General features: G+C 37.6%; 1 protein-coding gene across 7 annotated transcripts in view; it reads right to left on the bottom strand.

Annotated features, from left to right (window-relative positions):
- Positions 1-26,642, bottom strand: part of CSMD2 (CUB and Sushi multiple domains 2) — a 1,065,508-nt gene that overhangs the window by 80,316 nt on the left and 958,550 nt on the right. For all 7 annotated transcript variants that reach the window (XM_056795117.1, XM_056795119.1, XM_056795118.1 and 4 more), the window contains 5 exons: positions 26,285-26,365; positions 19,985-20,098; positions 17,836-18,024; positions 16,309-16,455; positions 14,120-14,308 (listed from right to left, as the gene is read on the bottom strand). In XM_056795117.1, the coding sequence (XP_056651095.1) occupies positions 14,120-14,308; positions 16,309-16,455; positions 17,836-18,024; positions 19,985-20,098; positions 26,285-26,365 (720 nt within the window). The remainder of the gene's footprint in view (positions 1-14,119; positions 14,309-16,308; positions 16,456-17,835; positions 18,025-19,984; positions 20,099-26,284; positions 26,366-26,642) is intronic.

Here is a 26,642-nt window from a genome sequence, read left to right on the forward strand (position 1 = left end):
TAGACTGATGGGGAGGCAGGGTTACTCTATTGCTCTAGGTATGGAGGGATAGATAGTATATGTTACTCAGAGGCCCTACTGGAATTTAGGGGTAATGCAGCCTCTGAAGTTCAAAAATAATATTAGGATAAATAAGCAAAGACTTGCTAAAAAAATCCATCCATTTGCTTCAACATTCAATAATTATTTAGTGCCTATACTAGGCAGGACAAGAATTGTACCAGATAATAGGGAAGACATAAAAATATCACACAATTTCTGTCCTTAAAAAGCTAGTACAGGCATGTAATACACATAAAACAAGCTACAATAACAGTAAAACTTGTATCATATCTGATAAAGAAAATATCATGTCTAACTAGAGAAGTGAAGGAGACTGGGCTTCATGGAAAGAAATGGTAATACATTTGATCTTGATGTATAGGTAAAATTTCAACAGAAGGCAATGAAGGGAAGTTGTCTAGGCATAAAGAACAATATGAGCAAACGATGGAGAGGGGAAAAAATAGAATCTAGCTTAAGGTCCCACCTCTTCCTTTGGTCCTTCCTAGCACCTTCAGGCTCTCCTTCCTCTGAAACCAGGAATTATCTGTATCAGAAATGTAGCACATGGGTCTAACAGCTTTGTTCAGAAAGTCTCTGCTTATTTTTGCTCTCTATTTTCTACTCCACTCGTCATCATAAGCTATATAATCTCAATGTTTCTTTTTATGAGGTGGTTTCAGAATAGATAAAAGGCAGTTTTCAAGTCAAAGCCGTTTGGAAAATCCTTTTTAAGGTTCCTACTAATGGCTTGGACACTCTTTTTAAAAGTGATTTTTCTCCATTATATTTTAAATGCTTTGAAAGCAGGTCAACAAAATGTCAATTGACTGAGAGCTCTGTCCCTTCATTTCTAGATATGGTTACAAGAATGTAGTCACTGTAAGATAAATATTTATGATGTGCTAAAATTAGTCCTGCTTATTTGTGTTGGAAGGGGAACAAAGCAAGTGAGGGGCAAGTAGTAGATGAGGTTCTCAATGTAGGTTTTTGTAAATGTAAACTACTTGCATTTTTCTAAAGAATGCAGTCCTCCCAAACCTTTTTCACCAGGGTAGTCATGGTGAGACAGTTAGGTAAGAATAGCCAGGTCACTAAAGGTGATTTACCAATGCTCATTGTTGTTTCTATTCCTTTAGTCTGTCAATGAACAACTATACTTGCAGCTCTGAATAAATTAAAAAAGGTATAAAAAAATGAAGGGTTCCTCTAGTTTGCTTTCCCATTTGATAATATCTTATTTGTATCTAATCTTTGAGCTTTTTTTTATCCATTAGCTCCATGTAGGCATCTTCTTGATCTCTATCTTAAACACAGACACAGCCACACACAGACATACATACACACACCCTTACTTGATTCTATCATTCCTTCAGGCTATCATTCTATCTCTCCTCCCTTTCATTGTAGAAAAAAAAAATTCTATGCTGATTGAATCCCTTCTTTCATCTCTTACTCCTCAATCTCTTACAATCTGTTTTTAACCCAATTGCTCAATTAAAATTTCTCTCTCCAAGTTTGCCAAAGATATCTCTTTTGTAAAAGTTCTAAACTTAGGGGTGCTTAGATAGTACAATGGAAGAACACCAGGCCTTGAGTAGAGAGAACCTGGGTTCACATTTGACTGTAGCCATTTCCTGTGTGATCATGGGCAAGTCATTTAACTCTGATTGCCTTGACCTTACCACTCTTCTGCCTGAGAATCGATATAATACTGAATATAGACTAGTCATTGCCTTGATGGGAGTTCTCAAGTCTTTCAAATTGTTTTTCTATATAATATTGTTTCATGTAAATTGCCTTCTTGGTTCTGCTTACTTCACTTTGTGCCATTTCAAATTAACCAGAATTCTCCTACATTATCACTTCAGTCATTTCTTATAGCCAGCACAACAACATTCCATTACATTTTGTATTCATATGTTCAGTCATTCTCTAGTTGTCTAAGAGATAATTTAAGGAATCTTTGGTTCTAATTCTTTAAATTTTCCTCTTATATTAATGCTCCTTTCAGGGTCACAATTGTTTCTTCTCTACATAATTAACCTCCCTCTTAACTCTCATTCCCAGACCCCCTTTTCCCTATTGCATCTAATGTACACCCAACTGGTGGGTTTTTGTGTGTGTGTGTGTGTGTGTGTGTGTACTCAAACCTTTGTCCTTTCAGATGAAAGCTAGTTTCATTTAATACTCACTTCCCTCTCTCCTTCATATTTGTATATTTTTCACACATTCCCAATTATGATAATATAGCAAGTTCCACACAAAACATTAATTTACCCTATAATTTCCTCTTTTCTTTCTTGTTTTCAAACACTCAGAACAGAACTATTTCATCTTTAGGACCCAATTTTCTTATTTAACTCAATAACCCCTGGAAACATTAATATTCTGAAAATACACTTCTTTCTTTTCCCTCTAGTGGAATGTTAGTATAATATCATTATATACTTCCTTCAATTCCACAAAAAAATGTTTAGCTTTAAGACCAGAAATTCTTGCAAGTCATTTTATTCTATTAAAGATTTACTTTCCCTGACTCCACCCTTAGCTCTGTGAAGAAAGTTACTCTTAGTTGTAAATTTATATTATTTCCCTTTTTAGAATATTATATTCTAAGATCTTCCATTTTTTAGTAAATATTACCACAGTTTTCATATGATCCTATTTACAGCCTCTTGGTACTTGAATTGATTCTTTCTGGATCATTGCCACATGTTTTCTTTGATATGAGAGCTCTAGATTTTGGCTATGACATTCCTGGAGTTTTTTCTTTTTCTTCTCTCTCTCTCTCTCTCTCTCTCTCTCTCTCTCTCTCTCTCTCTCTCTCTCTCTCTCTCTCTCTCTCTCTCTCTCTCTCTCTTTCTCTCTTTCTCTCTTTCTTTCTTTCTTTCTTTCTTTCTTTCTTTCTTTCTTTCTTTCTTTCTTTCTTTCTTTCTTTCTTTCTTTCTTTCTTTCTTTCTTTCTTTCTTTCTTTCTTTCTTTCTTTCTTTCTTTCTTTCTTCTTTTTCTTTTTTTTTTTGTCTTTGGTAGAAGCTGTCAGGTCTTGTGTGAGCCAAACTTGTGTGAGTTGTCATAACTGCTTAGCTATGCCAGTCTTTTCCTTTTAGAGTTTCTCTCAAGCAGGGATGTTTGGATTCTATCTTTGCTATATGGTCCTAACAATTTTCATTTCTGATTATTTGATAAGATTAATTTCTAACAGGATCAGGATTTTTTTTTAAACTCACAATTTTCAAGGGGTTCAATGACTCTTCAATTATCTCTCTTTGACTTGTTCCCTAGATCAGTTGTTTTTAACATCTGATAGCTTATTTCCTCTATTTTTAAAATCTTTTAATTTTGTTCTAACTTTTCTTGCTGTCTCATGAAATCATTGATTTCTGTTTGGTCTATGCTAGTTTTCATAAATTCAGTTACTTGGTTATGGTTTGCCACTTTCTCTTTTGAGCTACTTAATTCTCCTTCAAATTCTTTCCTTCTGAGCTTTTAGTTCATATTTTGTCTATTGATTTGTTTTGTCTAGGTGTTCATGTAGTCCTCGTGGAAAGACTTTTTTCTTTGAATCTCTTCATATAGTTGTTACATAGTTAGATTTACAGTGATTTTTTATACTGAAAGATGTTGGTCTTTTTTTTTAATACTTCCTCACCTCTCCATCTTTAGTTTTTTAATTAGGGCTTTGTGTCAGGGCAAGGTTCCACCCTTTGTCACATTTTTGGGTGAGCCAGTTGGCCTAGTTTGCTCTTACTCTTTTGGTCCTGGGTTGTTGTTGTTTTTTTTTTTTTTGCTGTCACTCTCTTTCTGGCATTTGGTTCTTGTGGCTCTTTGGGATTCAGAGCCAAAACCTTCAAGGAGCCTCAAGACAGAGTTTTAGGGACTTCAGAACTCTGGCCTTGACTGTTGATCTGAGTGTGAAGACAATACCCCTGAACATAGGGCTTTGCAGGGTATATGTGTTTGTAATGTTTTTTTATGGTCCCAATGAAGATGTTGGGGCTGTGAGACACAATATTACTATTGCTTGTGGACTTCTGGATGACTTTTTGTGCTGGAGCAGAAGTTCAGGAGCAAAAGTCATGGTTGTTTCTTACTGAATTTTTAAGACTTTATTTGGTTTGGTGTGACTGACAGGGTTTTGCTGGGATAGAATGAGAGAGCTGGGTGGTCTGTCTCTGGTTCAAACAGCAGTCTTCACCTAGGAACTCAATTTCTAAGTCTAATGACTTTTTCTTATTTCTCATCCTTCTTTCTATTTTTGCTATATTCAACACGATTGACTATTACCTTTTTCTGGATATTTTTTCTTCCCTGATTTTATAACACATGTCTTCTGGTCCTCCTAACTGTGACTGCTCTGACTCAGTTTTCTCTTCTGGATCATCATTTATGTTCCCCTAAGCTTTGAATGATATTAAAGCCTTTCACAGTCTAGCTCCAATTTATCTTTCTGGCTCAACTTTGCCTTATTTCCCTATACTCAGTATTTATTCATAGATATGTGAATTCATGTATCACATCTGGAGGTCACATTTACTTCTGCTGTTACTGTTTCCCCTTTTGATTTATCTATTTATGTTCAAATCTATGAACTTTCTTCTACCTGATATCTTTAGTACTTTCAGTTTTTCCCCTGTATTTTCCTTATCATTCACTTCCTGACTCTCTGCCCCCTGGCTGTGATTTCTTTAGGAGCTAAATCTCAAAGCACCTTGGCTTCATTCCACACTGGGCAATTCACAGTTCACCAGCCTTGATATCTGCCCCCAATTGATTATGGGGTGTTCAGAATTGGCCCAGCTGAATATCGTGATTTTTTCTTTGATTTGGTGGAGTGATATACATTTTCCTATATGTACATTGTCTATTCCTGGTGATCTTTCCCACTCCCTCTTTTTCTTGATTTTTGGCACCTGGCAGTTCAGACATTTGAAGCAGTAATGATTTTAGCCACCAGAATGCTTTTACTCTTAAGGGCTGTGGTCAAGGTGGCTGTCAAGACCTGAACAAACTTTCAGAGCTTAGAGCTGGGGATCTCTATGATACTAGAAAGGGAGAGGTAGGAATAGGATACAGGGGTGGGTTTTAGTGGAAGTCCAGGTCATGTTCTTGGATTTGCAAGCATGGCCTTACTGTCAATAGTGTGGAAAGTGGGATAGGGGTACTAAATGAGTCAGTGAGAATCCAATCCTAGTTTGTTGCTTTTTAAACATTCTTTTGGATCCTTGGTGTCTCAGATCATGGAAAAAGCTTAAATTGCGTTAGTCCATATTTCCTGTTTTTATGCAGGCTCAAGAGAGGCTTAAGGTATTGTGGGGAAGAAAAAAAAAACATCTTATTGCTTACATCTATCCTTTATCTTAAATTATTCTAGCTAATTTGGCCCAGTAATTTCTCCTCAAAATTAGAGTTCCTTCTTTAGCATATTTTCACATAGGCTATCTGCCATGTTTAGAATGTGTTCTTTCCTCATATTTACCTCACACTCTAGTTTTCTTCATGGATCAATTTAGGTTTCACCTTTTGTATATATCCTTTTTTCTGATTTTCCAAGTTGTTAGTTCTCAGACCCTACAAAAGTTATGTTGTGTTTACTGCCCATGTTGTATCCTCCCCAACCCCTGTAGTAGATAGGAAACACTTTGAAGACACAAACTCTCTCTCTCTCTCTCTCTCTCTCTCTCTCTCTATATATATATATATATATATATATATATATATATATATATATATATATATATATATATATATGGCTGTCAGTTCTTGGGCAATTTAATTGAATTTTCAAGTTGTCTGTTTCTTAATTTGTAAAACGAGAGGGTTCGAATGAAATATTTTCATGCCTATGTAATTGCTAAGCTGTATATATTCAATTCTAATCGTATTATAATATTTTCTTAAGATTTGTTTTTGTCAATTGTCAAAACTATCCCTAGGTTTTTAAGAATGATTTTTCTGTATTTGGGGAATGTCCTTGTTAATAGTTCTGAGAGAATCAAAAGACACTTTTGGCCAAGACTGTGGTCCTTGAAACCCCTTGGCCCATATTCCTGGAACTAGGTGATGTCTAAGGGTACAAGAGAAATGAAAGTCTGATCACAGTGCCAAGAGGACCTATAGCTTGGGATGACATCAATCTCCAAGTGAAAATACTACAAATCATAAGCCTCCTCTTGGAATTAGGTAGAAATTAGGAATTGGTAGCATTATTATATAGCGTCTGAGGGGAAGTATGAACATGATAATGTGTGTTTGGTCTTCGACCTACTTATAAACTTGCCATGGTGAGAAAGTGAAAAGATAAGGAAGCTCCCTATTCTTCAAAGAGGCAGCTATACACATTTTATGGAACTCAAGTAAATTTTACTCAGATATATACATTTCCACACACACAGAGAAACATATATACCTACAAATACATACATGTAGCAATATGCCAGTCAGCCTCTTACATTTCCTACAACTTTCATTTAAAGCCTCTGATTGAAAGTGGTAGATAGAATTTGCTCCCCAGGACTCTCCTACCCAGCATCCCATTTGCATGTTCACACTGAGTGCAAACATTGTGTACATATGAAAAATAAAGTTTTGCTGTGATTCCACATTCCTCTCTCTCTTTCCCTGAAGGCCGCTGCTGAACCTGACTTTTTGTCAGGCAGGAGAATTTACACACATGGTCTTACTTTAGTTATAAAATTAGATATTTAATTTCTATTTCCTTTTTTAAAAAATTTCTTCTACTTCAAGTAATTATCAATAAACTTTATAAAATTAATACTTTGAGTTATTGATATTAGTTTTAATCTTACATTTTTGACAACCAGCTAAATTGGAAAAAGAATTCTCAATTTTTTTAAGAAAGCATTTGAGTAAATATAGGGAGTAGATAATTTTTTTAAAAAGCCACATTTTTCTGCAGCTGCTTCTGACACCTCACCCCTCTGATGGCTGAAATGGAAAAGCCGCTTCCTGCTGCATCCTGTGGAGCTACAGGACTCCACCCCCCCACCCCCAGCAGTACACCAGCTTCCTTCCCAAAGCCCCCCAGTACTTCTGATTTTCCAAGTTTCCTATACAGAAGGTGAAAAGCTAATCCCCTTGGGGTGACTGTGTATATATGTGTGGCTGGTTCTCCCTCCTGGTACAGCTACACCTCCTCCTATATGGGTCTCAAATGTGTGCTAGCTGGTTGTACCTCCAGCTTGGAGCTAAGGTGGCTCTTAGACCACTGCACACACCCTATTCTCCCCCTGTGCACAGAGTAGCACAGCATGGGAAGCCATGCAACAAGGGTAGCCCCCTCCATGCTGCCCAACCCCAATCCCAACTTGATTCCAAGCTGATTTTAAACTAACCCTGGGAAGCTTTCATAGTCTCTTAAGCCTGTATTCTACACTCATAAAACCTTTTTGCTCTCTGAGAACAGTTTAGGAATTTTTACCTTCAAGGAAGTATGTTTCATTGTGCCTAAAAGAGAAAGCTTTTGTTTTCCCTCACTAATTTAGTGTTTAGCTAAAGCTTTTTCACTACCCTCCATTTTTAAACTAGTTAAGAGGGGTATGTCTAAGTATGTTGTTTATAATCATATCACAGAAAATGAAGGAACAGTTTCCTTTCCATTTGAAACAGCTTTTGTTCCCAGAAAACTTTACTATGTATGAACAGATCACAATTTCAGAATAGTTTTGTTTAGCACTGTTCCTGGGCTGGCTATTACTTATGGAATATTTTACACTTCATCTATTTCTCCTCCAGACAAATCAACAGAAGGTTACTTTGATTAACCTACAGACTCAGATGGACAACACTGAGAAACACTTGAGTAATCTCAATATTCAGAGGGAATATTCCTCTCCATCTAAGCCTATCCATCCCATGTCTCAAGCTGATTACCTTCTATCTCATCTTGTTTAGCTTTTGGAAGTCTATGGCCCGACCTAACCTTCTTCCCCTCTTGCATGACTTTTTCATCTGTCTCCCCTGCCCCTTCCCTTTTCCCCATTCAGACCCCACCCCTTCCTCTCCCCACTTCCACCCCTGCCAGATTGCCTTTAGCTTTGCCTCTTCCTCTTCTTCCCCTATCCCAGCCCCTCCCTCCTCTACCCCATCCACCCCTAACACTGCCTGTTCCCTCACCCCTGCCCCTGTTTTTACTGTCCTACCTCCACATCCCCTGACCAGTCCCTACCTCTTATCTAACCTACTCCTCCTCCTCCCCCTCCCCTTACCTGCTCCATAGCAACCCAAACATTTAGCCAAGAGACAGAAATCACAAATGATTCACTTAAATTTCTATTCCCCTTAAGGGAAGTGCCCACTTATAATAAAGGGGGAGATTGAGTCACCTTCAGGCACCATATACCCTATCCCCCCCCCCCAGGATATTGAGAAATTCAAGCAAAACACTCCTTCTTTTGAAGATGATCCTACTGTCATTATTAAAAAGCTTGAAAGCATTCATCAGACTTATGATCCTGTAAGGATAAATGTAGAAAATTTGCTTCAATCTTTTTTGACAGGAAGAAAGAAAAATAAAATTGTTTCTCTTGTTAATCAGGCCCAAGGAAGGAGGACAATTCATTGGCCACAGACTGACCCTAAATGGAATGTGAATAATGAATAAGATTACTTAAATCTATGCCAGGCTAGAGAGTCATTACTAACAGCAATAAGAGCTTATTCTAATAGGCCTGGTACATGGATAAAGTCTGAGAATCTGAAGCAAAAATCTGAGGAAAATCCGTCTTAGTTTATGGATAGATAGACTCATTGAGCTTGGAGGTAGATATATAGACCTAGATCTTTCCAGAGAATGGGATGTCAGGTAAATAAGGGGGCAGTTTGTAAAGGACTGTTGTAAATTGGTGAGAGACTATTTTAAGATTAACTGCCTGAATTGGGCTAAATAGGCCATGAAGAATTGAGGAAAGTAGCAGTTTATATCTTTAATGGCCATGAAAAGAAAGATGAGGAGAACAATGACTTAGTGGAGGAATTAAGGGGAAAAATTTAAAGAAGGAAATTAAAAAAGAAAAAGAAAATCAAGGAGTGGCCCTTTTGCAGGAATCCACAAATCAATCATTAATGTGTTACTTCTGTGGAAAAGGAGGTCATATAATGATAATCTATAAGAAGTGGAATTAGGCAAATAGAAATAATAATAACTTTAGAAATAATAAATATTACAGAATAATCCAAATGAGGCAACTGATAACTTACACCAAAATGTAATGGGGCTCATCCACGATATACTCAGGGTGAAAATCCCCCTCAGCATGGGGGATCCCAGAGAAATAGCCAAGAATCTTCATGAAATTGTGGGGGGGGGTTAGGGAGGAGGGGAAAGGGTTCTGGAATCAGAGAGTGAAGCCTTTGATTTCCCAGATCCTGATGTTTTAATGCCAATTATCCCAGGCCATTCTCCCCTGTCCTATCCTATCTGTAAAAAATCCAAAATTAGACCCAGATGGAAAAAACTGTCTATTGATTTGTACAGTAATTAAGGGCTGTAAATAATAATGTAATTAAGAGAAATCCAATGGTTCCCAGCCCAGCCACAATTATCTCTTCTATTCCCAGCAGAGCCATATATTTTACTGTGATAGATCTGTGCTCAGCATTCTTCTCAATCCCTCTTTATGAAAATTCAAGGAATATATTTGCCTTCACCTGGAAAGCTTCCAAGTGGACACAATGTTGGTTATCACAAAGGTTTGTGAAAAATTCTACATTGTTCTCACAGATATTAAGACAGGATTTAGAAAATATCAGATTTAAAGAGATCTGTTTAATAGTATGTAGATGATTTGTTCTTTGCCTCACAAAATGCACTGTATGCTAGGAAGATAGCAAACATCTCCTTTTAGAGCTACAGAAAAGAGGCCACAAGATCTCTAAGGCAAAGGTTCAGTGGTGTCTTCACAAAGTAAAATATTTAAGGTTCATTTTAACTGCTGGTGCCCATTCCATTCTCCCAAACACATTGACGATATTCAGAAATTGAGTGCCCCCTCCACTAAGAAACAGTTGAGGGCAATTTTAGGAGCAATAGGATGTTGAAGGCAGTGGATCTCTTGCTATGGGAAAATCAGCAAGCCCCTTATAGCTCTGGCAAAAAAAAATGGTCCCTGAATCTCTTAAATTAGAGCAAAACACCTGTCAGCTCTTTCAAAATTAAAACCAGCTATCCTGTCTGCCCCTGCTCTAGGCATACCAGGTTACAAAAAGCCATTTACTTTGTATGTACATGAACAGACAGGGGTAGCTTTAGGTGTTTTAACTCAATCTTTGGGATCTGTTCAGCATCCAGTTGCTTATTATTTGGCCCATCTGGACCCAGTAGCTTCTGGAGCACCACCATGTCTTAAAGGTGTAGCTGCCACAGCTTTGTTGGAGAATAAATCTGCTGATTTAGTCTTGGGATGCCCATTAACCATAATGTGCCCAATGTAAAATAAGGGAAGAGAGATCCTGCATTTAGAAGAGAAACCAGTCTCATGGAGAGATCAGCTAAAGAGAGAATGGAGGAGGAGTGAGGAGAAAGATGATGGTTCTGAGGAGGAAACAGAACTCTGGGAGCCAACTGACAGGACCTGTCGTCTTCTAGCCTGGGAGGTGGAGGAGAAAGGTGAATGTCCTGAAAGCTGAGAAAGATCCCATACATTTGAGGCCTGAAGTCTTTGGCCTCCAGACTCTGAAAGGCCAATCTGAAAGAAGGGAAAATATTTAGGGCTTACTTTTACCTACTTCCTATTTTTATCCCTTATACCTCTGCCATTTCCCTTCCTACTTCGATCTCAATAAATCATTTGAAAATTAGGACTTTGGGTTTGGGCCTATCTCTCAATGATATAACAAAGGGGGTTAGGATTTGAAATCATTGAGAAAGGATTTCAAAATGAAATCCTGTCCTCTCTTGTGACCTCTCAAAAACCTAAATTTGTCACACATCTCACTAAGAGAGGGTTTGATTTTCAGACCCCAGTGACTCAATACCTTTTGACCAAGGAAACTGTCATCTTCTCCTTGTCAGTTGGTCATTTCTAAACCCCTGAAAGACTGACAGTTAATGTCCCTTTGGGAACCAGAATTAAAAGGGATCATCTTGCCTCACAGAGATAGATTTGATCTCAGGAGCCCTGAGCTTCTCTGAGGGAGGCACCTTGCCACCTCATTGAAGCAATCCCACTCTAGTCTCCTGCCTTCCATTTCGTAAGACAATCTCTCACAGGAGCCACATCCCCTCCTGGCTTAACTCTCCCCATAAGTAATGGAGGAGAGAAACAATCTTTTCACTTTCTTTCACCCCTTTCCCCTCCTTCCTTTCATCTCCTCCATTATACCACATGAAGTCAAAGCATTGTTGCTAAGACATAGGCATAGGACATAGGCATTTTTGATAAAAGACTCACTAGGTACAAGGTAACCTTGTTAGGTAATGAGAATATCACCTTGAAACACTGTACAGTTCTTAACCCTGAAACATTATTTCCTGATTTGCCAGTTTCAGGAGAAACTTCGCCTAACTTTGTAAATCTTTAGTGTCCATGGCTAACAAGCCTCAAGATAATCTCCTGGACCCTTCTTTATATAGCCCAGCCTTAGTCTTATTCACTGATGGTCCTTCTTTCATGAGGAATGGCATACACTACACTGGAGCTGCTGTAGTCAAAGAATTTGCCACTGCTTTGTCAGCTTCATTGACTTCAAATATAAGTGTTCAAGGTACAGAACTGATAGCTCTGAAACATGCCTGTATAATTACAAAAGATAAGAAGGCAGATATTTACACAGACTCTAGCTATGCATTTGGAATATGTCATGCAGTTGGTATGATATGGCTCCAATGTAAATTTTTTAACTTCAGCTGGAAAATGTATTGCAAATGCAGAAATCATTAAAGAAGTTCTTTCTTCACTCCAGCTCCCTGAAGCCCTAACTGTAGTTCATTGCTCTGCCCATATAGGTAGAACTGACCCTGTTTCTAGAGGGAATCACTGGGCAGACACTGTAGCAAAGGTAGCTGTCTTAGAAGGACTTGAATTAATTTTAACATTGAAAACTAGTAATAACTTAAATTTATCCCTTTCTTATAATGAAAATTTAAGGCAAAACAGATAAATGGGGTATGTAAAGGTTAAATTTAATGGTTGGAGAATAATTTTATGAAATTTTGTGGTCGCCAATATTTATTATATCTCAAGTCAGAAATTTAATTACAAATATTTACAAAATGGAGAGGAAACAATAGAGAAATGTGAAGAGGTTAGAGAGGTTATCTATCCCATCAACCTAATTGTTTACTTTGAGTCTACTTAATCTAGGCAGGGATTAATTTGTTTTCAACCAGCAAGACTGGTGGTGAGTAACCAAGTGGCCTCCTCCAAGATGGAAGCTAGTCTCTTAGGAAACTAGGAAAGGAGTCAGCTTTTCACTCACCCAACAAAGTAGTCCAGGAGTCAGAGTCTTAAGTTGAAGCTGAGCTCCAAGCCCATGAACCAAGCTACAGTCCCCAGTATAAGATTATCTCCAGAAGGCAATCTCTTCAGACTATCTTCTCAAAGACAATCTCCCCCTGAGGGAGTTCTGGTCTTGTTTTTATGGCGACTTCTTGTCCCTGCCCCTCTTCACAGGGGCCAATCACAGTTTCCAAATTGTCTAGCATTGCCCAGGGGGCAGTGTCTATGGGATCGACTTTTAAAAGTTAAGTTCTCACCTTGTGGAGAGATGAATACTCATTCTGCCTGATTGAGTTTCTGAGAGTGTGAATTCACTAAGTGATTTGCAAGTTCCTCCACCTAGTTCGAACTTGTGTTAATTCAATCAAAATATAGACAAAGGAGAGCTAATCCTATCTTCACAATCTAGGGAGGTACCTAGGGCATTTTAAACTCTGTTTAAAGAGTATGGATAGCTCCTGATATAACTACTATAGCCTCTAAAGGGTGTGCAGCCTGCCACACCTGTCAAGCATATAATCAGCATATCGTTTGTGGCAAAGCTTTTGGTGGGTATCCTCTGGTTTACACACATTTTGAACACCTACAAATTGACAGTATCACTATGCCAAAGGCTGGACAGTACAAATTTTGTCTAGTCACAGTGGATCAACTGACCAGATGACCGGAAGCATTTCCTATTGCCTAGGCCACAGTGGTTTTTGTTGCCAAGATTCTCTTAAAAGAGATTATTCCTTGAATTGGTCTGCCTGCATGTATTGATTCAGAGAGGGGAACTCATTTTACTAATTCAGTTTTGTCTCAGATATATTCTTGTTTGGGGATCACTCCCAAATTCCATGTACCATATCATTCCCAGAGCTCAGGCCAAGTTGAGAGAATGAATAGAAATCTTAAGACCATGATTGTCAAATTGTGCACCCAGACTCATTTAAAATGGCCTGAAATTCTCCCTCTAACTCTATTTTATCTTCGAAGCAGACCCAGGGGAGATCTATACATCTCACCATTTGAGATGCTTTTTGGACACCCCCCTATCCAACTAAGCCTTTTTCTCCTGCATATACATCATTACTATTGCTTCATATATACAGGAATTACAGATAAAATCGCAAGAACTACATGATTGCTGTACAAGTAGGACCTATATCAGATTATTCAGCACCTTGGAGAAGGGAGGGGAGGAGAAGAAGGGAGAAAATTGGCATTCTAAAATATAAAAAAAACAACTGTCAAAAATTGTTTTTACATGTGACTGAAAAAATAAAAGAATATTGGGGAAAAAGAGAAACACAGAGCCCTGAAAAGTGTTGTTTTAACACTTCTAGTCAGTGTCCAATAAATGAATTCTAGTTAATTTGTCAAGGTGAAGTATGAATGTTCTTTTTTGGAGTTCTATAATATTTAGCACTGATAAGTCTTCTCTCTGGTATGTGTACTAATTTTGTCTTCCCAACTAGATTGAAAGTTAATTGGAGGTATCAACTATGTTTTCCATTTTTCTATATTTCTCACAATGCCTAGCACATCGTTAAGAATATTTTGATATTTGGAAGTATTAAAGTTACAAAAAATAAACATGAAATAGGATACTGTCACCCCAAGTCCCTTATTCTTACCTTGGCAGAGTGGAATGGCCTCATTCCACATGTAATATCCCTGTGGGTGCCAGGAGCATATTGCTTTGCTATGTCCAACTAGGCGGTAGCCAGCATTGCAACCAAAGTGAATTAAGCCCCCAGGATGAGTGCTAGGCTGTCCAAGAATAGAGCCATGGAGTGGAGGGCTTGGAACACTGCAGTAGGGAGCTAAAGGAGGAGACAAAAATTGAATGAAGGGGCCTTTGAGACACAGATAAAACTTCAGAAACCTCTTGGCATCACAGTAGAAAATAATGCTTTCCATGGTCAGGTTTACTCAAATAATAGGTCAGTTTAGTTAAATGAACTAATAGGACAGTTCGATCCAAGGAAGCTAGTTATGTTGACAAAGCCACAATTACACTTAGTAACAAATTAATTCAGTTCCCAAGCAGCCTGGGGAAACAAAAATTTAAATAGGCTAGTTGCAAAGTTGATTTTTTGGTGAACTCTTGATTCTTATTTGTAATGGGTCTAAAGAAGAAGGTAAGGAGAACTGGAATGTGTGAAATCTATTAAAAATATACATTCTGGTTCTTCTCACTTCACTTTGTATCAGTTCATATAAGTCTTTCCAGGTTTGTCTGAACTCATCTTGTTTATCATTTCTCCCGAAGCAGTAGTATTTTATTACAACCACTTACTACGACTTGTTCATTCATTACCCAAGTGATGGATAACCCATTAGTTTCCAACTCTTTACCATTACAAAAATAGCTGCTAAAATATTTTGGTTCAGATGGGTCTTTTTACCTTATCTCTGATTTCTTCAGGATTTAGAGCCAGTAGTAGTATTGCTGGTTAGGGAGTATACGTAGTTTTGTGACCTTTGAGTTCGTTCCACTATAGAATGGTTGTATAAGTTCACAGTTTCACCAAAAGTATATTAGTGTCCCAATTTTCCCACATCCCCTTCAACATTTATCATTTTCCTTTTTGGTCATGTTAGCCAATCTGGTATGAGGTGGTATCTCAGAGTTGTTTTAATTCTCTCTAATTTCTAATTTCTCTAATCAGTAGTGATTTAGAGCATTTTTTATATGGATATAGATAATTTTAATTTCTTCCTCTGAAATTGACTGTTCATATCCTTTGACTATTTTTCAATCTAGAAATAAAGAATGACACCATAAAAAGGTAAGGGAATATAGTAAATTTTCTATCAGACTTATGACCAAAGTAATAAAGAACATTATGAAAAATGATACCAATAATTTTGATTATATTATACTGAAAAGGATAAAAACCAATGTAGCCAAGATTAGAAGGGAAATAACAAATTAGAAAAATATTTTATAAGCATCTTTGCCAAAAGCCTGATTTCTCAAATATGTAGAGAATAGAGTCAAATATATATATATATATATAATATATTCCCAGATCTTGCTACTGTAAGAATTAAATTTTAATGGTTTGATTAAAACATGTGAAGATTGTAAATAATAATGATGGTTGCCAATTCGAAGTATTATCAAGACGATGACTTGACCTGAAGGTGATTCCCGGGGACAATTTTCTTCCTTGAGTCCAAAAATGGAATGGGCATCCTTTGTAGGTACTGGGTTCTCTAAATCTCAGGAGGTTTAGGGCAGAGCCTGGACAACTTGGCTGCACAGAGAATTCATGATTCAGGGAGGGGATGTATAAATAGTCTCTAAGGTCTCTTCTATCTCTGAGATTAAATGATTCCTGGTGGTAACATCCACTGTTTGCCCTAATCTTTGGACCCTGTCTGATGATAGCTCTCCTACCTCACTCATAAATCAAAATAGCAAAATTTAGAAACAGGAGACCTGAAAGGTTAATTATCTGGTAATAACTAAATTAACCAATGATGCTGCTTTTTATTAGATAGGTTGATTTCTAAAAATTATCAATGGATTTTTTTTATAAACAAAGTCCTGTGGATATGAGATAGCAAAAAAAAAAAAGGATAGGAAAGGAGATGCCTGTGATCAGGAGATATTAAATATCAGGAAGTAGTATTTTAGTATTTAGCATCAGTGCTAAAGTCACATTTCACAAGGAAAAGAATGATGGGGTGAGGATAATCCAGTTATCACAGAGTGACTCCCTTACTATCCTAGATATAGAATGAGAGAAAGGAGAGCCCTAGGGAAAACTCAGAAGTTAATTTCTTGATCTGGGCTCTTGACCCTTATACTTACCAGCATAGCGAATCTTAAAGCCCTTCCGATTGTAGGCATGGTCAGAGGACCAACGCAGGTACACATTGTTTCCTGAGCTAGTGACAGTTAGGGGTGCTGAATAATTCCCACTCAAGGCTATCAATAGTGGACTCTGACCTGAGGGACCTAGGGATAAGAGAGAGACACATGCATAGTTATAATGGAAAGAGGCAAAAAGAAGGTATCTTTGCTAAGGGGTAAAATGTTAGAAAAGAGCTGACTATTTGTTAGCTGGTTCAATGAACTTTGCTAGTGTTGAGATACTAAATTTCACATTAGATACTCTAGCCCTCCAAAGTGTTCCATTTTTTAAGCTTCTCCTTCAAACAAGGACCTAAGGCAGTAGCCAGTGAAAAGATCCCTTTGAGTTAGGGGGCCTTATTTTTGTTTCACATCAACTTGCTGATGGCCTTGAATAAGTCACAGTTCTACTTTGGGCTTCAGAGTCTTTGTCTTAATGCAAAAACTTGCCCTTCTTACATTTCAAGCCATTGAAAGGATCAGTTAAAATCAACAATGAGAATGTGCTTGGAAAAGTAAAAAACTTAACAAAGCTTATATAAATTGCTGTATAAATGTGAAGCAGTATAATCATTGTCACTATATATTTCCTAGCCCATATCATTGTTCAGTATTTCCAGTCATCTTTGTGTCAGATATGTGTCTCATCCTCAGCCTGTCAGCTCTCTGAGAATGAAAGAAAAAGGTTTATGTTCCCAGGGAAAATATTTAATATACTATAGAATTATGAGTTATTGCATTTTAGTGGTAACAATAGGTTGTTTCATAGATTGTCATAATTAAAGAGCTTTCCATCCTACTGGTGATGAACTTCTCCATTCTTTGCCAATTGGGCCTCAGTTTAGAGATCAGTCTATCATGGAGACTGTAAAAGACCAATAAAAAGATGCCTAATGGGTTCATATAAGCTGCAATATATTTGAACCATGGTATATGTGCATTAACTGGCATAAGAGACAGCATCAAGGTAAAATAAGATGGAATAGGAGACAAGATAGTCACAGAGTGAGAACTGGGAATAGAAGGAAGGTCCAAGCCTTGCAATGTACTGGTCCCTATAAAACATTAAAAGGAAGACATCTAGAACTGAATAGAAGCTTTCAAGAGGATGTAAGGGACAAAAATGGACACATACAGGTCAAGATGAGAAGGCATATCAAGTGGGACACTGATTCACTTGGATCAGATACATGCCTTTAGTATAACAAACACCTCAAGGAAAAACTTATCTTCAGAAGGCAATCAGAGAGACAGTCACCTCAAAGGATGATTCCCCAGCCCCCACCCCAGACTGTCCCTGGATATGCTCTGAAGACTTCTCACTTGTCTAGCATATGGGAACATCTTGAGGGAATGGGATGATAATCTCTGCTGTTCATACTGACTTGGAACAAGATAATGTCTGGAACCTGGACCCCCCTCCAAGCTCTGGATGTATATCATTCCCCTTTGCCTCAAGCTCTTAAATATTTTATAGTCACTTACCATCAAAAATCTCAAACTCATCATACTGCTTCTCACTGAGAAAGTACTCCACTGTGAGGGAGATATTGTAGCCAGGCTCTACTCTCACCACCCAGGAACAGGTCTGGAACTGAGGGTAGCTTCCTGGGTAGCTCTGACTAAGAATCACCCCAGTAGAGTCTGTCAAGAGTTCATCCATTGGGCAGTGCACTTGGAAAAAGAAAAAAATCCCAGCTATTAATATCATATGAATGAATTGTGAAACCATTCTATTGTCCCCAAGGAATTAAGACAAGGGTAGGAGTTGGAGGACATGGGCATAAGAAGTTCCCAATGGGCTTATTGCCTTAAACAAGATCACAGTATTCACTTTAACATGTGTAATTCATTTCTCCAAACTCATTACATATCATACTATATTCTCTGATCCTTGTTATCAAAAATTGTCACCAAGTATTTGCTTTAATATTCTTTTTTCTACAAGTGGATCACATGGTTAGGCCTTTGCAGTCATCTAGCTAAGGACATGGTGAATCTTACTGCTTGACCTATGATATTTGTTATCTACAGAAGTGAAGGAAATACCCACACCAATAAAATTATTTATGGACAGAGTTTTAGAATTGGAAAGGCTTTCAAGAGGGCATCTAGTCTAAGACATACACGAAAAAGAATTCCCTCTAAATTATATCAGACAAATGGTCAACTAATCTTTGCTTAAAATCCTTAAGTAAAGGGGAATGTACTTTCCCTGAGAGGCCACATATTACTACCTGGCTCAGGATTATGCTTATGGAATAGTTCTTGCATTAACATTTTCATTGGTAGTCCTGGATTATACTACAGATTATACAATAGTTGCTAATTTAGAAGTACCTTTTCGGTGCCTTTGGAATGAACTGCATAATTGCTATTGGCAGATTTCCTTTCCTAATGACATCCTAGGAGAAGACTTATGGGAAGGATCCTAGAAGATGCAGGTTAGCATAGGAAAGCCAGCTGAGCATTAAAAATCGATCTCCCATAATCCATTAGCAGTATAAGCAGATAATTAAGAGCAGGTAATTAAGGCCACTGGCCTTCTCCTACCTTCTCCATATAGAGCACCCAGAGAACACAGAGTTTGCTCTCTTTGAGCCCTCACTCAGGATGCCATGACTATAGATCACAGACTTGATATTGTGCTTTGATCTACTATGGGCACTATCTCTAGGAGTATAATTAATCCTCTTCTTCAAGAGGAGGGACAAATAGCAAATATAGAGTAAAAGAAAGCTTAGTTAAGTCATATAAGGTCGATTCACAATGAATTATGAGAAGTTAGGTCAGTTTGGAGACAATTGTCCCTGTATCAAGTGCCATTTTCAAGAGAGATAGTCCTTGGCTCATTAGACCTCTCTGTGTAAATCATCCAGAACACATAGGAAAATCAGATAGACCGAATCTAATGAATCTGAGAACTGGGAAAGAAAGGAAGAAGTGAACCCCCCAAAAGGGAATATAAAGGGCATATGTGCCAACACAGTCATTTTTCTAGCACTCATTGTTCCTACTGACAGGTAACATAATCAGTTTTCTTCTGCCAAGCTCAGTTCTCAGAAGAAAATTTCATTTAAGTTATGGCCATAATTAGTCAGCATTCAGAAGCTGGGAAATAAAGATCAAATGGCAGTATGCTTGGTGATTGGGTTGGGCTTCCTTGGACCACACTCCTTTAAATTTAGGTCAAGCTATGATCCTTTCTGCCCACTCACCCATGTGGAATGGGAATTTAAACTAAGCAATTCACCAGTTATGGTTTTCTGCGCCACCCCATCCCTTGGTCCTATCAAATCTAAAGAAAAGGCCAAAAAATCAGTTTGTCTCCATAGGTTTTTAGTTCATTGGTACTAGCATCAGTCAAAGTCACTTGGTGAAATGCATCTAACTCTTGCAAATAAGTGATTGTGTAGGGAGAGTGGTGATTATGGAATAGCTAATGTCTAAAATTTTATACTGAATAGGCAAGGGTTTGGGTAATAGATCGACTGGGAAACTCCACACAAAAACTCTGCATTCAAGTTAAACTCTCAAGAATATCTCAGCACCTTTGCCTGTAAATCTTCTGAATTCAAGTAATGGGGATTTCCCAATTAGAAATCTGGGGAATGGAATGGTTTTTGGTAGCTACCTTCACAGGTCGGAGGTGGTCCTTCAAACTGAAGATGAGTCCCAAGTTTGCATGTCAAGATTTCACTTCCCACCAGGGAAAAACCAGGAAGGCACCTGTATCTTACAATATCCCCTATGAAAGAAAGAACAAGACTCCCTAGAGACAAAGCCAGTGAATCTCCTCATTACAGTTAATGTAACATAGAATCTCAGAACTGAAAGTGACCTGAACTCAACTAGTCCAAATTATATCTGAATAGGATATCTCACATTCCTGCCAAGTGGTCATCTGGTCTCTACTTCAGGACCTCCAAAGTAGGGAGTTTCCACTACCTCAAAGTAACCCATTTCACTTTAGGACAGCTGGAATTCTTAAGAATTCTCTCCTAATAGCAAATTAAAATCTGATTCTGTGTACCTTTGTCCCATTGCCTCTAGTTCTGCCTTCAGAAGTCATCAGAATGTGTATCACTTCTTTTACATTCAAGTAATTTAAATACTTTAAGATATTATATTTATTTATAAATTTATAAATATATATACATACATACATACACACATATATGTATATATGTAATATCCTCTCTTATTCCTCAAGTCTTTTCTTCTCTAGGCTAAAAACATCACCATTCTCTCAACTAATCCTCATATAACCTGTTATCTAATCATTTTATCATTCTAATCATAATCCTCTGGACACACTCCATTGAAAGAAAGGCATTGCCAATGCCTTTCTTAAAATTTGACACCCAGAAGTGAACCAGGATCTGACCAAAATGGAACAGAGAAGGGTTTCCTTCCCTCGTTTTGAACCTCTTCCCATATTAATACCATCAGATGATATGAACTTTATGTCTTCCTGTTATTCTACTGTGATGCATATAGAGCCTGTAATTCAATAAAACTTCAAGGTTTTTAGAGTAAATATTGTTTTGTTACAACTTCCCAAACTTATATAGCTGATACTGTTTTCAAGTATATTAATCCCTATCGAATTCCATCTCATTAGACTTGGCTCATCATTCTCTCCTGTCAGGGTCATTTTCTATACTGATGGTGTCATCCAATGTGTTATTTATCCCTTCTAGCTTTATGCCACCTGGATCAAGTATAAATTATTTTGTTTGGCATTTAAAACCCTTCCCTACCTGGTTCTAACAACTTACTTTTCCAGACTTCTTATACATTCTTCCCTTATAAGAACATTATGGTTCAACAGATCTGGCCTTGCTCTTCCTCCATCTTCTATCTCTGGGCTTTGGCACTGGCTGTCTCATATTTGTGGGATGCAAGTGGGATGGGAAGTGATCCTCATGTCCTTTCTCAGAATCCTGAGTTTCATTCATTTGATGCACCGCCTTTTCTCATGAAGTCTTTCCTGATACCCCAAACTTGTATCTACCTCTACTTCAAAAGAAACCACCTTTACCTATTTTGTATGTATCTGTAGGTGTATAAGTTGTCTTTCCTGGCTAGACAGTAAGTTGCTTAAAAGGCCTTTTTTAACTCATCATTGAAACTTTAGCACCTATCACATAGTTAGCACTTAATAAAGGCTTACTGACTTATCTGAAAATCTGAAATACTTTATGTATTCCTTCATGCAAATAATTGATAAAAGTGTTAGAACAACATAGGGCAAAAGGTGATTTGTGTAACTCTCCACTAGAGATTTGCTTCTGAGATAACAGTGATCCATAAACAGCTATTCAACAATGCCAAATCTACTTTCCACCCTATCCTAAAGGATAGTATAAGATATTTGTCAGATGCTTTGGGAATGTACTATGTAAAGCAGGGATTGGCAAATTATAGCCTGTGTCAAATCCTATTTTTTTTACAGTCTGTGAGCTAAGAATGGTTTTTACATAGCTAAATAAAGGTTTATTTTATTTAAATAGTTTTATTGTATTAAAAATGTATAAACTATACTTAGTTCTGAAGGCTCATTCAAAAAACAGATGGTGGGGCGGATTTGGCCTTGTACTATAGTTTTTTGTCTTCTGATATATAGCATTTCCCTGACAAGATAAAAAAGAAATTGAAATTAGTCCAGTATGACTTGCTGTCTGGAATAGCAAAGCAGCTTCCTAATTGGCTACTCTATGAGTCTCTCCACACTTTAGAGAAGAGATTTTCCTAAAATGCAGGCCTGACAATGTCATTTCATAGCATTTCATTATTCAAAAAACTCCAGTGCCTCCTTATTCCCTCTTGTATCAAACATAAACTCATCTGCTTAGTATTTAAAATCTTTAATAACTTGACACAAACATGCCCTTCCAGTCTTATGCATTTTTCTTTGGCCTTTCTACTATTCCTCACACATGGAACTTTATCTCCTATTTCTGGATTTCCACTAATTGTCTCCCAGGCCTAGAATGTTAACACTGTTGACTTTATCTCCAGTTTTCTTGAAGGCTTAGTTTAAGGAACAACTTTTTGTACATGAAGTTTTTCCTAATTTCTCTGGTTATTACTACCTTTCCTGAAATTTGTATATACATTCATTTTGTCTGCTTTGGCTAGACTATGACTTCCCATTCTTTATTCCCATTCCCCTCAATTCATCCCCCCACCCCCATGTTCCACTCTAAAGCTACCCACCTTCCACTGTGTTCTTTGGAATGCCTGTTCCATAGGCAACAAACTTGCTTTCATCTTAAATCTTTTCCCATTTCTTCTGTCTTCTGGTTCTCACTGTGACCTGGCTCCCTCCTGATGACATAACCTCCCTAGCCTCTCTTTCTAGTACTGGCTAGTCATTTAACCTCTGTTTGCCTTTTAAAAAATTAATTTATTGAAAATATTTCACTCTTTCCCCCTACTAACTGGTAAAAGAGAGGGAGTGATAATATTCCTTTCTTACCCATTGACATTTTAAGTTCATTTTTTACCACCATAATTTAGTCCTCCTTTGAGGATTATTCAATCCATCTATACTATCTAATTGAAATCCCAGTAGCCATTGTTTAACAAACTCCAGGATATTCCCATTTTTTTCCTCAATGAGATCAGTGACTTGTTTACAGGTTTTCCTTTACAGTTCCTGTCCTCATTCTAGGAGACTTGAACATATATACTAATAATATAACTTCACAGTTCCTCAACTTACTCATTTCCCATAACCTACTCTTCCACCAAACTTAAGCTAAATAAAAGAGAGCCATACCTTTGATCTTATGATTACCCACAAATACTCCCACCACTTCCATGTTCATGAACTCTGAAATTTCTTTATCTGATCACAAAGTATAGTGGTTCTTCTTCTCTCTCTACTTTGCAACCCCAAATTCTGTCTTTTGTTCATATAGTGACCTCCAATCCCTTCCTTTCAATTCTCTCCCAGGCCACCACCCCAACACTAGCTACACTCTCTTCTCTTCAACTCAACCTGCAGTTCAGTTCTACAGTTTCCTTTTCTCTTATGTGTGATCTTGCCCCATCAAACCTTTAGTCTTGGATCTATTGCCTTCCCTCTGATATATATGATGGTGAATGAACCTGGAGCAAATCACAAAACTATGCTGACTACGAATTATGATACCTAACTTCAACTGGCCCTCACTGCTACTAGGCAATCCTTCTACAGTTCCCTTGTCAACTCATATTGGAGCAGCTAGACAGCTAGGCAGCATAAACATAGGAAAGAGTGCTGGGCCTAGAGTCAGGAAGATCTGAATTCAAATCCAGACTCAGACAGTAGCTCAGTCACCCTGGACAAATCCCTTAACCTATAAACCTCAGTTTCCTCATCTGTTATGTGAGGTATAATAGAACCAACCTTCTAGGATTGTTGTGAGGATCAAATGAAATAATATTTGTAAAGTGCTTAAAACAATGCCTGGCATATAGTAAATACTATAAAACTTTTAGCTATTATTATTATTACTATCCCACTCCCCACAATAGCTCTTTCAAACCTCTTCATATTCATTCAAATTCTCCATGGCTCTTCTTGTCTCAACTCTCACAGCCAAGAACTTTGCCTCATAATTTACTGAAAAAAATTGAGGCCATTTGCCTAGCGTTCCTTTTTTCCCTGCCTCATCTCATGTTATCCAAATAGCTTCTGCCACTAGGTTCTCCTTCGCCCTTGTCTCATATAGTGAAGAAGCCTTTCTCCTTAGAAGGCAGACCCCTCTCATACACGAATGATCCCATGCCTGGCTATTTTTTCTAACAGATTCCTTCCTCTATCACCCACACTCCCTCTTATCTTCAATCTCTTCCTGACTTCTGCCTGCTTCTCTACTAGTTACAAACATTCTCATGTCTCCTCAGTCATTAAAAAAGGCTCCTTTGATCTATCCATACAACTAGCTATTGTCCCATATCTCTCCTGTTTGTTTGTTTGTTTTTGTGACTAATTTCCCTGAGAAAGCTATCTGTAATAGATTTCTCTGCTCCTTTTCCTCTTTCTTTTTCAATTCTCTATGGTCTGGCTTCCAATTTCACTATTCGACTGAAATTGCCCTCTCCAGAGTTACCAATAATTGTCAAATCTAATACTTTTAAAAAATCTTCATCCTTTATGACCTCTATAGCCTTTGCCATTATTAATCACCCGTTCTCCTAGATACTATCTTCTCTCTAGGTTTTGGGGACAAAACTCTCTTTTGATTCTCCTAATTATCTGTTCCTTTTCAGTCCCCTTAGTTGTATCTTTGTTCTTGTCATGTCCAGTGACCTGTAGGTATCCTACTAACTTCTATTTCACTTGGTGATCTCATTGGTTTCCACGGATTCAATTATCATCTCTAGATGTTGAATCTCAAACTTTTTAATCAAGCCCTAACCACTCTGTTGACTTCCAGGCCCCATCTCCAACTACTTATCAGGCATCTCAGAGTGTATGTCCCACAGATATTTTAAACAAATATCAACATGTCCAAATATGAACTCCCTATTTTCTAACTTCCCTAATTCTATTGAGAGTATCTTCATCTTCCCAGTCAGGAAGGTTCACAACCTAGGTGTCACTCTCACTTCCAATGTCTAAATCTGCTGCCATTGCTATCTCTGTAGCACCTTTTGAAGCATTCTCTTCTTTCTTCTGACATTGCAACCATCCTAGTGCAGGCCCTTATCACTTCAAGACAGGACTATTGTGATAGCATGCTGCTTAGTTTCCCTGTCATAAGACTCTCAATTCTAGTCTCTCTTCCACTCAATGTTAAAAGGAATCTTTTATTCAACAAACTCCACTGGCTTTTTCTCACTTCCAATATCAGTTATAAAACCTTCTATTTTTTATTCAAAGCTTTTCATCATCTATTCCTCCCTCCTCCTATGCCACTCACCTACCTTTCCAGTTTTAACACTCTTCCTTCCAACTCCCAGCATTTTCTCTTGCTGTCTCCCAGGTCTGAGACATTTTCTGCATTTATGTTTTTTAGCTTCCCTGATTTCCTTCAAGTCCCAGCTAAAATTCCACCTTCTCGAAGAATACTTTCCAATCTCCCTTAAATCTAGTCCTTTTCCTCCATTATTTTCAATTTTCCCTGCATATAGCTCATGTATACAGAGTTGTTTGCATGCTGTCTCTTCCATTAGAGTCTGAGCTCCTTCTTGAGAGCAAGGACTCTCTTGCCTTTTATTTTTTGCATCCCAAACAATTAGAACAGTATCTGGCACCTAGTAGTAGCTGCTTAATAAATGTTTATTGACTGATTGAATTTCCCTTTTGTCTTGTAGTCTTTTTTCTCTAATACATAACATTACCAGGAATAGTAGGTACATAATAAATGCTTATTGTCTAATTGCCTTCCCTTATCTCCCTAGCTGAACTGATTTTGCCATAAATTAGGCTTTTAATTCCTTTTTATGCAATTAATGTATTTTAGTTTGTACCAAATTATCCATCTACAGGACTGATCTCCCCTGAGTTCACTCTATTACTTGACAGTTGGGACCATGTCTCATTTAATCTTTGCAGGAACTGATTTTAAGTGCATTATACATAGGAGGGACTTCATAAATGCTGAATAAACTAACTTGTTGAACAAAAATGCCCAAATCACAAGCATTCTCAGCAGGAATACCCAATGTGATGATGCAACAGATAAGTCTTTTGAATACACTTAGAGTTTAGATCTCCTAAATAAGCAGGCTGGCCAAGTTTTCTTCAGAAAACTCAGGTGCTACTTGGGTTAGTATGTGATTGGGTTAGTATGTGATTCTCCTCTAGGAGTTTCTAGTTGAGTGCATTTTGCCAGAGAGCCCCTCCCCAGATGCCTCTTACTCTGAATGCTCCCAGAACTAATGATTGAGCAAAACTTCCCTAGCTCTGGCTAAAACACAGTTCAAGAAATGCTACCTATATTAAATTCTTCATTTTCAGTGATGACTTCAGCATTGGGAAGGATGGTTGGAGGAGGACACTTGGAGAGCTGATAAGCTGAAAAAGGGGGAAAAACAGCATATCAGTATATAAAATTACTTTCATCAGAATTTTAGACATTTTTAAAAAGACACTTTCAGCCTAACAGTTTACTGTTTCCTTAGAATTTTGTTTTGTTACATTAAGTTGCTAGGATATCATAACATTAAAAAAATCTGAACACCTGATTGGGATATGAGAAAATCATTGTAACTAAAGCATCATACACATGAAAATTTTCAGAAAATATTTCTTCTGGCTTTTGAAACTTCAGTATATTGACTAAGGAAGTACT

This window comes from Monodelphis domestica, chromosome 4, assembly GCF_027887165.1.
Source record: "Monodelphis domestica isolate mMonDom1 chromosome 4, mMonDom1.pri, whole genome shotgun sequence".
Classification (NCBI taxonomy): domain Eukaryota; kingdom Metazoa; phylum Chordata; class Mammalia; order Didelphimorphia; family Didelphidae; genus Monodelphis; species Monodelphis domestica.